The sequence below is a fragment of the Phyllostomus hastatus genome, unplaced genomic scaffold (assembly GCF_019186645.2).
Source record: "Phyllostomus hastatus isolate PE091 unplaced genomic scaffold, TTU_PhHast_1.1 phas_contig_57, whole genome shotgun sequence".
In the NCBI taxonomy this organism is placed as follows: Eukaryota; Metazoa; Chordata; class Mammalia; order Chiroptera; family Phyllostomidae; genus Phyllostomus; species Phyllostomus hastatus.
Window position 1 is genome coordinate 3,366,242 of NW_025333912.1, and position 10,838 is coordinate 3,377,079.

The window sequence follows — 10,838 nt, forward strand, 5'->3', positions numbered from 1 at the left end:
TTTTGCTAATGAAAGTGTTCATTGTCTGTGTAGCCTATTGAGAACTCAGATGCTTTGTGTGTAAACTTCTTAAATTTGGTGTATTAATCTGTGACCCTGATCATCCATTCATTTAGTGATTAGGCACCATAGCATGTGAATTCAATGAATTTCTCACAAGATTTAGGAACTGAATACCTGGCTATTAACTCATACAAGGCTGCAAAAGTGCTTTAAAAGTTACAGTGGTATTAAATGACACATGATACCAACATATTATAGAATTGAATGCTCTTTATTTGATATTATTTTTTTGCAATATAATGCTTTTAAAATGTAACTTTGATGTAATGTTACATGTTTTTAATAGTATGTAAAAGTGAATTCATATCCATATGGGGCTGGAACTTCTATTTGGTATCATCAACCTATGGCTAAGTCACTGGTTACTAGGGATAAAAGGAAGTGACATGTTTTTCTTTAATTTAGACACATAGACTTAAAGTCATAGCTTAATGAACAGTCTACTTCTCTCTTTTGGCTAGGATAGATTCAGAGGAGAACTGTCATTTGAAAGCTGAGCGTATCAAATGATTGACAGTATGTGATATGTGTACCTTACACAGGACCTGTCATCTAAGAAGAGAAAGGGTTCGTTCAATCTTCATTCTCTGATTAATCCCACTGTAGCTCTCACAAGTGGTAGCTGTTATCAAGAATCAAGCCCACATGTGGCTTATGTATAGCTTGGCAATGATGGAAAAACAATAACTGGACGTTTATTAAGCACTTCCATGTGCTAGGCACTGTCCTGAGTGTTTTGTATCTATTTAACTTTCTCCCCAAATTTATAAGGTGGATACTATTACTGTCCTCATTCTGAAGACAAGAAACAGACATATAGAAGTTAAATAACTTTTTTGAAGTTACATAGCCAGTAACTGGCAGAACTGAGATTTATAACAAGGTTTGTCTGGGCTAGAATTCCCACTCTTATACATACATTGCCTCTATGTTAAAGGATCAGGTCGAAGGTAAATTGCATGTTCTAACAACTTGTTCAGTCTTAGAGTTCTTATAGTAACTCTACCATAACATCTGACTTCATTGAGCTGTTTTGAAACATTCTGATATGCTAGTTTAGCATATGTACACATTAATTGTATATTCACTTCTTGAAAAAGAGTTGCCTTGTTCTTTGGCTACAAGATATAGGACTCATGGAGTTAATGGCTCTTGCTATCCTTCTTTAGGTAATTTGACTATGGATATGATATTTTCTTTTCCCGGGGTAAAAATCTTACTGAGATATTTAAAGCTGTGTACTGTAATGTGACTCTGAAAGCCTAACAGGGACTATGACCTTATTCTTTATATTTGAAGCTTCAGAATGGGAGAAGTAAAGAACAGAGACTCGTGATGAGACAGCCTGACATTCAAAGTAAGACTGGCTTCTCTTTATGTTCCTTCTTTATAAATGCTTGACAATTCCAGTATAAAACGTTTTGTTTTTTAGAGTTGGCCATTTTCTTTATCTATACATTCTAATTAAAAGCCCTCAAAAAATAAAAAGCAGTTAGACTTTTAAAATGTATTCATTGGTGTTTCTAGTTATTCACTTACAGTATTTGAATCTAAACACCTTTTACTTTATCAGCTTCAACATCTTAGTTATATATTTTGTAGAAATGTGACATTTCTACCTGAAATGGAACAGTAACCAGGCCATGGTAATCATTAAGCTAGCCATGATAATGAGCCATGTTAAACCAAGTATCAGAGCAGGAAGAAGAAAGGTTGCTAGGGTCTTCTTTTATAAGCCCATTTAATAAATTTATGTACTCTCTAGATGACCTCCCCTAAAAAAAAAAAGAAAAAATACAATAAAAATCTAGTTATTTCTACCTGTACAATCTATCTCATCTCTCTTAAAATATCAGTACTCATTCTCATCTTTTTTTAAAGTGTATTTCTTTTGCTTGTCTTGAGTCCTCCTTTAAGACTGAGACTCAGCAGTGGAGATGGTTGTGCTTCAGAACTCCTAGAGGCAGGCAGAGATTGACAGGCAGGTAAGCAGGGCTTGCTCAGTCTTAACTGGGGAGCCTGCACTTTGTCCTTTGTGCAGCGGAGATCATGAACATTGTAGTAGGGCAGTGGCCTGATGGGCGCCGTCTTTGTGTGGCAGCCTGTATGCTGCCCACTCACACCTGGAAACAAAAGCATTTTGCCCAGATTAGCCAGATGGTGAAGCTCTTGCCTGTCATATCCTACCTAAAATTCTACTCTCCAGGAAAAGTTACTGAGGAGTAAATTAATTCCTGAAATTACAGCATTTTTTAAAACACTGGTGAGGTGGAAAGAACTAGCATTCTGGAAGCCGTTTAAAGGGATATAGGAGAGCTGGTAGATTTGGAGAGGAATTAAAAACAATCTGAGTTCTTTCCATCGTGCTCCCTAATGGCGGGTTTACCCTTGACTGGAATGATCCAGGCAAGGTAACTGAGGCTCCCCACACCCTTGATGATACTTAGGGTAGCTAGTTACCTGCTTTTGCCTGGACATGATTTATTTGTTAATAAAAGAAGGAAACATTCTGATAACTTGACCAAAATCTAACAGAAGTTTAAAATAATCACACCAAGTATTTATATTAATTTGGATTTCTAAAGAGATTTCATCTGGATGATGATGAAGATGATGATAACTATAATTTATTAAGCTCTTACCAAGTGCATTAAACTGAGATAGATAGATACATTACATAGATTTTGTGATTTGTTAATCTGTTATCTAAGATTGCCAAAATTCAAAAAGATAAAGTGAGATTTCCTCTTAATTCTAAGTATCAGATGTAACTACCATTAATGTTTGATTTATATGCCTCTGAGGCCCTTATTTTTCACATGTGGATGTGTAAATATATGAGCACAAATAAATATGTATTTTAAGTACATCGGATCAATATTGTATTATCTAGTAATCCATTTTTTACTTAATATAGCCTGTGTATCTTTTCATGTCAAATACATAAAGATCTCTCTTATCTTTTTTACTATTGCATAGGATTCCATTATATGTACCATAATTTATTTACTCTGTTTCATCTTGGTGTAGACCTTTAGTTTCTTTCTAGTTTGAGGCCATCATGAACAGTCATTCAGTAGATGCCCTTGACATTTTCGCACACTTGCTCTATTATTTCCATTGGATAAACTTCTAGAAGCAGAATGTTGCTTTAAAGGGTGTTGCTAGTCGTTTTTCAGAAAGGCTGTTTTGACTTTTACAGCTTTGTGCTCATTTCCCCCAAATCTTATCAATTTGGACTTTATCTTTGCCTGTCTTTAGACATTATATCCCATTTTTGCAACAATATCATAAAAGCGGGTATTAGTTTGTTCATCTTAGGGATTCAAAGGAACCCTGAGACTGCAGGAGGAAACTTGCCCAAGATCACAAAACTTGCCAGTGATGGGCTGGGGTTTGAGCCAGCCCTCCATGGCTTTACAACTGGTGGTTTCTCTGCCTCCTTGGGCTAATAGCCATTTTTTAAAAATTTTATTTTAATCATTGTTCAAGTACAGTTTTCTCCCCCTAATAGCCATTTTTATCTAACAAAATGGTAAAAGCCTAAAGCCTAAAGGCTCATCTACACTTGCTAAGCTCAGTGTCCCTTATCTTGCCATTGACATTTCATTTTATGATCTCCTAGTGTCACTGGACTAAGGAAGCATGGCCATCTGTTCAGTCGCTAAGGCTGTTTGTTCCCTTGGGTGTTGCCCACAGCTGGAGTACACAGGATGTAGGAAATACTGATATTGTTTGCAGTGAAGTTGTTGGATTTTCCCTATCAGGTTAAAAGCTCACCAGTCACCTGGTTTTCACTTGGAGAAGGGCAAGGAAGAGCCTTCCTTCACTTGCTACTTCAGTAGTTTTTTCCATAGCTCCTGTTTAACATGGAGACTTGGTTTTCTTACCAGTTTTTCACTGAGAGGTTAGAACCTTGGGGCTGAGTATAGCTGAGGAAAGGAGTTTGGGGAAGAAAATAGAGGAAGAGACAATTGTGAAATGAGGAAATGCAGCCAGCATGGGAGTGGGCTTAGTTCTCCTTCAGCTTTGTAAATGATTTCTGTCTCATTCTCCAGGAGAACCAGTGAAGACATCCATTCAAGAATCAGGAGCATCTTTGCCTCGGGTACAGAATAAATTATCTGATTTGGTATTGTACTGTGTGCACAGTATCTGTGGAGAATACTGACTTCTTTAAAAATATCTGTCGGTTAAGAATTGTTTTTATGTGACAACAATGGGATTTTGAGAGTGTTATTCTCCTGAGTACTTTTCTAAAAGGGAACCTTGGTTGCAGCAATGAAGTGGATTGCATTAGTGGAATGCAGGAAAATTCCAGAGTGGCACTTCTCTTTACAGCTGAGTGATTACTGAACATACTAGCGAGCAGTGAACCTTGACTTGTTCTGGCTTTTTCATAGGCTGATAACCTCTCTGTAAGGAGAGGCAATAGAAGGCCTCGTTTTGTACTAGTTTGGAAAGATCTCGCACAAACTCAGGTTACTAAGAAAAAAGGTGATCTATCTTTTCTCTTTGTTTCTAACTCTCTGTATCCCGCAAAGCCAAGACACATGTAAAGAGACTGCAATTCTCATTAAAATTAAATAAAAGCTGAAATAGCTTGTTGTCTTAAGCGCATTACCTGAATAGAGAAAAATTTTTATACTAATGGGAAATGTCATCTGTGATGACTTCAGGCTCTGTCTCTTGACTGACTTACCTGCCAAAGGAATGTTTAAGAAAATCCAAAAGAAAAGATGGTATATAGGTGGGACCTTGTGGAAACAGCAGTATCCAGAGTCTTTAACAGTCTCTGCTTTCTTTCCTAGCACATACCAGAAGAAAGATACAGGATGCAGAGCAAACCCTTAGGAATCTGCTTGATAATTGATTGCATCGGCAATGACACAGGTAGGTGTGTCTGCTGCAGATTAACTGATGCCTCCACGGTGAGATTGTGGCACAGTCAAGTTGTATTCATCAGTGTGATGACCACTATGCTGCTGTAACAAACCACTGCCACAGTCTGTACAAAGGGGAAATTTCATTTATACCACAGCCTACTGTGGACTGGGCTATACCTGACTATTTAGTCAGGGCATTGACCTCTTTTCCCTTAGATTGTCAAATAAAAAATGACAACAGCCAACATAATGGCCATCTGGTATAAATGAATCAAAATTATACCTATTTTTTTGTCAGATCAGTAAACAATATATTTTTTTGGTGTACTGCAGAATTTTAGTGATTAGTTTATGTGTGCCATGAGATTAAAAAGGTTGAAAATCGCTGGGCTAGAGGGAGCTTTATTCCATGTGGCCCTTTAGTGGCTTCATCATCTAAGGCCTTAGAGTTTTCTACAGGATCCTCTAGATCTAGCTGGTGGATGAAGGAAGTGCATGATCTCACGTACATTGGGGAACCAGGCCTCAGGGTGATATACATCATTTCCACCCATATCCTACTAGTCAGAACTCACTCATGTGGCCTCATCTAATAACCCCACTGGACTAGGAACTTAGTCTAGCTGTGTGTCAGCAGGAAACTGAAAGAGGATTTGGGGAACACAGACCCTTTTGTCTGGCACAAAGGCATAATTTGTGGAAGTTAGTGAGCTTTAGTCTTGTCTTTTCATGCTGGATGCCGTGGCAGGGAGGAGTCTTGGGTTTCTGGGAGTGGTTAAAATGGAAGACTTTCTGGTTTCAGTATTACCAGATACCTCATCATTTCACCCACATAGACCATGAAGCTTTTTTGGAGTACATTAAAGGTATGATAAATGAATGTTCTCTTAGGGGCAATGTGTCACTTAGTTGTACCACCCTGTACTTGGGCTGTTGCCCAGAGCCTGCTACATGTATGTCACTATTTGGATCTGAATTGATTTTTTTATCCAACTGTGGTTGGATGTCTGACTCAGGTGAAATCAGTCACTGGTGATGCATCAAAAAACAATGAGAAGAATCTAGATAAGTGGAATATGGTTAATTATGTTTAATTATTAATCTCTTCTTTGAAGAGGCTGATCATTCTGTTTCCTTTCAACTTTTCAACAGTTAAAAAAACTACATTTCATTGATTATGCTATTACAGTTGTCCCAGTTTTTGCCCTTTGCCCCCCTCCACCTGGTACCCCCCTCCCCTCCAGCAATCCCCCCACTTAGTTCATGTCCATGGGTCATGAACACAAGTTCTTTGACTTCTCCATTTCTATACTATTCTTGACATCTGCCTGTCTATTTCGTACCTACCAATTATGCTTCTTAATCCCTGCACCTTTTCCCCCGTTTTCCCCTTCCCTTTCCAGCTGATAACCCTTCAGATAATTTTCCATATCTGTCATTCTGTTCCTGCTCTGCTTGTTTGTTTGGTTTGTTTTGTTTTTTAGATTCAGTAGTTAATAGGTGTGAATTGTTGCCATTTTAATGTTCATTTTTTAACTTCTTTTTCTTAAATAAGTCCCTTTAACATTTCATGTAATAACGGCTTGGTGATGATGAACTCCTTTAGCTTGACCTGGTCTGGTAAGCACTTTGTCTGCCCTTCCATTCTAAATGGGTGCTTTGCTGGGTAGAGTAATGTAGGTTGTAGTTCCTTGCTTTTCATCACTTTGAATATTTCTTGTCAGTCCCTTCTTGCCTGCAAAGTTTCTTTTGAGAAATTAGCTCATAGTCTTATGGGAACTCCTTTGTAGGTAACTCTGCTTTTCTCTTGCTGCTTCTAAGATTTTCTCTTTATCTTTAAACTTTGGCATTTTAATTATGATGTGTCTTGATATGTTCCTATTAGGGTCCAACTTGTTTGGGACTCTTTGTGTTTCCTAGACTTGTATGTCTACTTTCTTCACCAAATTAGGGAAGTTTTTTTTCATTATTTTTTCAAATAAGTTTTCAATTTATTGCTCTTCCTCTTCTCCTTTGGCATCTCTATGATTCAGATGTTGGTATGTTTGGAGATGTCCGAGGCTTCTTATACTGTCATTGTTTTTTGAATTCTTGTTTCTTTTGCTGTTCTGGTTGAATGCTTATTTCTTCCTTATATTCCAAATCATTTATTTGAACCCCGGGTTCCTTCCCTTCACTGTTGGTTCCCTGTAGATTTTTCTTTATTTCACTTAGTATAACCTTCACTTCTTCCTTTACGTTGTTGCTGTACTCAGTGAGTTCTTTGAGCATCCTGATCACCAGTATTTTGAGCTTGCATATGATAGGTTTGTTTTCTCCATTTCATTTAGATATATTTCTGGAGTTTTGTTCTGTTCTTTCATTTGGGCCATATTTCTTTGTATCCTCAATTTAGCAGCCTCCCTGTCTTTGTTTCTGTGTATTAGGTAGAGCTGCTTTGACTCCCTTAGTAGCATGGTCTGTTGTAGAAAAGCCACCAGTAAATTGTGTGGGGTGGAACCTTAGGTAATCTCCAGGGCAGGGCAACCTACTTCGCCACTTTGTGGTTCTGTTTGGGAGGAGGGCTTGGAGAGGGGACAGTGCTGCTGCCTGGCTTCTGGAGGTTTGCCCAGAACTCGCCCTGTTTCCAGTCACTTTACCCCCTCCCCATATGTGACTGGCACCTTTCTTGCTGTTGCCCTGGTGCTGAATCCAAGAGTGGGTGGGTTTGCATATGTTCTAAGATCATGCAGGCCCTTTAAACTGAGTCTCCTGAAAATCCCATAATTTTTTTCCTCTGCCCAACCCCCACTGGTTTTTATAGCCAAAAGTTATGGGGATTTATCTTCCAGGTGCTGGAACCCTGGGCTGTACAGTTAGGCCTTGCGCTGGGATCACTGGCTCCCAGTTTATCCCTCCCAGTTTTTCTCTACTACATGTGAGTGTGGGACTGCCCATTCTGCAACCACCACCTCTCCACCTGTCTCTGTCTCCACCCCTCCTACTTGTCTGGATGAGTATGGCTTCTTTAAATCCTTGGCTGTCAGACTGCCATACAGTTTGATTTTCTGACCGTTCTGGGTATTATTTGTTTTGAGGTTTAGTTGTAATTCTGTCTGTGGTTGCATGAGGCAAAACATGTCTACCTATGCCTCCATCTTGACCAGAAGTCCTTTCTTCCTAAGAAATGCTCTCCTGGTCTCAAGTGGGCTCTGGTGGACACGGGAATTCTGTAGGAACCTCACTGCTGTGGCAATCAGTGGCTCTCAGTGCATCACGTTTTCTGTGCCTGGAGAAGTTTGTCTGACCTGGATGCTTTGCCTGCTCCAAGGACGCTGTCTTTCTGAGGCATAACTAATCTTCCAACATTTTCTTAGAATGAGTCAGAGGTGTCTGTTAGGCTCATTTAAAATGTTATCATGGTGAGATTTATGGGAAAGAGAATCTAACAGAATATCAAATTAGCAAATACTAGGCTGAAAGTCTCAGGCTGATTTCATTATGATCTCCTGTTCTCATGTCCTACTATTTTTGGTTAAATATGATGACAAATGCCATTTTCTTAGCTATAGATAAGTGTCCTTTCTTTGGTAGCCGTTAGTACCCATGTAAGGAAGGAAGAGAAGATATTTTCTCAATGAGTAATATCCTGCTTTAAAAGAGACTATGTAATTGACTTCTACTTTCTATTTTAATTAGTTCTGTTTTACTCATTATAGTTTCCCTGGTGCAAGATGTATGTCTGTTGTATAAAGAGAATTATAAAGATAAAGCCATGGGCTGCTGTGAATTTGTGGCTAAAAGCCATTGTCTATGCTTGCTTCCCTTGCTGGGCTGTGGGACTCTTGCCAGCAAGGACTGAATGAATATTTGTATAATTCTGCATTTTAGCAGTATGGTTAGAGTTGGACCCTATAATACGGCTGCATGGGTGTGAATCATTGGCATTAAAGTGGAATGCCAAGGGGTCTCGAATCCATCACAGGCCCAGCTGAGACTCAGCGCAGCAGGGGAGTGCTAATTCATATGAAGTGGAAGGCAGAGTCTCCTCTCGTGCCCTCTCTCTAGGCCTGTGGCTCTTCATTTTCCAGCTACCCTCCTGGTGATTTTTCGCTGAGGCCTGGGATCCTGGTTTGGTTGACAGTAGTCTTCATTACGCCCAGTACTCTGTATTTCCATCTAAACAGTGTGGGGGGCGGTTTCCATCTAAACAGTGTGCTTTATCTAGAGTGATTATGTGGGGCTTCTTTGTGTCTTGCCTAGTTAATTTTGTCATGTTGTTAACATTGACCATTTGGAAGGATTGTAGGAGTCTGGGAATAAACATTATTGCCAAGAGAAACAAGGGAACTGAAAGAAACTAACAGTAATACAATAATACTGACTTTGGGAGTGGTAGTGATTAGAGTATAAAATTATTTAAAAATCTACCATGTGCCAGATGTTAGGGTGGTTGGTGACAAGGGCTGTGAAAGAATTCACAAAGAGAAGAAAGTGCAGAGAGCAAAGTTTTTTTCATTTTTACTTTTCCAAGAGAGGGAAGGGGCTAGATGTGGAGACTGCACCAGCCCTGAGGGGTTAGGGCTCTGGACTCTCATCCTGTGATGGGCGGTGATGGGGCGGTTGTAGAGCAGGGTGTGGAAGGGTCTGGATATTATCTTCGGGTGCAGGGTCCTGGTGTATCCTGCTTTGTAAGTTCCCAGAGCATCTGTGCTTTCAGGGCGCTTCCAGTAATGTTCTAGTCCTGGGGATAAAGACTCATAAAACAGTTAGGGTCATTCATGCCTTATGGGATCCAGTCAGCTCTGGCAAAGAGGGCCTGAAAAGGGGGCTTTTTGTCCTATTACCAGGTACTTTGCCGATTCCTTTACATGGACTCTCACTTAATCTTCAGAAATAATACTGTAAGATAGGTGCTACTGAAACCAGAAGGTTCGTGCTGCCTGCCACCACTCAGCCAAAACGCAGAGACAGGGATTGGGTTATAATTGCGCTTTTATTAATATCAGAGGCCAGCAGTCTGAGAAGGTGAGGGCTAAAAACCCTAACATTCATTTTACCTTGAGCTTTCATAAGCAAGTTTACATGGTGGGGGGGGGGGAGTGGGAATTTGGGAGGGGGAAGTACCCAGGGGGAAGCACAGACTTGCTGTTTGTCTTGGGAGGGGAAGCTGAAAGGGAATTCATGCAGCTCCATCCGAGCTGGCTCTCTCTGTTTAGGTCTTATCTTTTCTGTTTGCATTAGAATTCCTCTCTTCCCCCACGCCTGTGGTTAATGGGCAAGAAGTTACTGTGCTCTCTGGTTAGGAAAGATAAGGTCTTCTAATTTACCAGCTGGCTGTAAATTGCTCAAACTGTTTGGCTTTGTTTAATTTTCAAACAACCAAAAAGTCTCCGTTTCCTCATTCCACTTGCCCAGGAATTTTCCTAGCTTCTTACTATATAGTCTGTTATCCCCATTTTCAAGGTGAGCAACCAGAGCCCAGAGAACTCCCTTCCTAACTTCTCTACTAACTAACATAGCTGGGGTTTGACAGCTTGACTCCAAAGCCTCTGCTTTTAGCTGCTTTGCTATAATGTCAGTTCCATGAGGGTGGGAAGCTTGTCCATCCCTTTTACTGTGTCTCCAGTACCTGAAACAGTGCCTGGCACATAGGAGCCCAGTACATATTTGGTGGGAAAATGAATGAAGGAATATGTGCTTCTAATCTCAGTGTGTTTCTAAAACCATTCCTTTGTATCTGCAGAGTTTAGCAGACTCTCCTATACCTATTTTCTGTCCTCAAAAAAAAGAGACTTTTATCCAGAGAGTATGCTGGTCTTGAAAACATTTGTAGGTTTATTCTTCCTTTATGTCATAAAGGTTTATTGAGCACCTACTAGCTGCAGAATAGCATGCTAGGCCCTATGT

The 10,838-nt window shown here is 39.8% G+C and overlaps 1 protein-coding gene across 9 annotated transcripts in view; it reads left to right on the forward strand.

The window, feature by feature from the left end:
- The window catches only part of CFLAR (CASP8 and FADD like apoptosis regulator), a 47,679-nt gene that overhangs the window by 29,053 nt on the left and 7,788 nt on the right, over positions 1–10,838 (forward strand). For 6 of the 9 annotated variants that reach the window (XR_006786696.1, XM_045847564.1, XM_045847565.1 and 3 more), the window contains 3 exons: positions 1,363–1,420; positions 4,122–4,171; positions 4,875–4,956. Coding sequence is in view for 8 of the 9 variants with exons in the window: in XM_045847564.1 (XP_045703520.1) it covers positions 1,363–1,420; positions 4,122–4,171; positions 4,875–4,956 (190 nt within the window). In the remaining variant the exon portion in view is untranslated. Of the gene's footprint in view, positions 1–524; positions 631–1,362; positions 1,421–4,121; positions 4,172–4,874; positions 4,957–10,838 lie in introns of those variants that run through there. The other 3 variants (XM_045847570.1, XM_045847569.1, XM_045847572.1) reach the window with 3 other exon arrangements.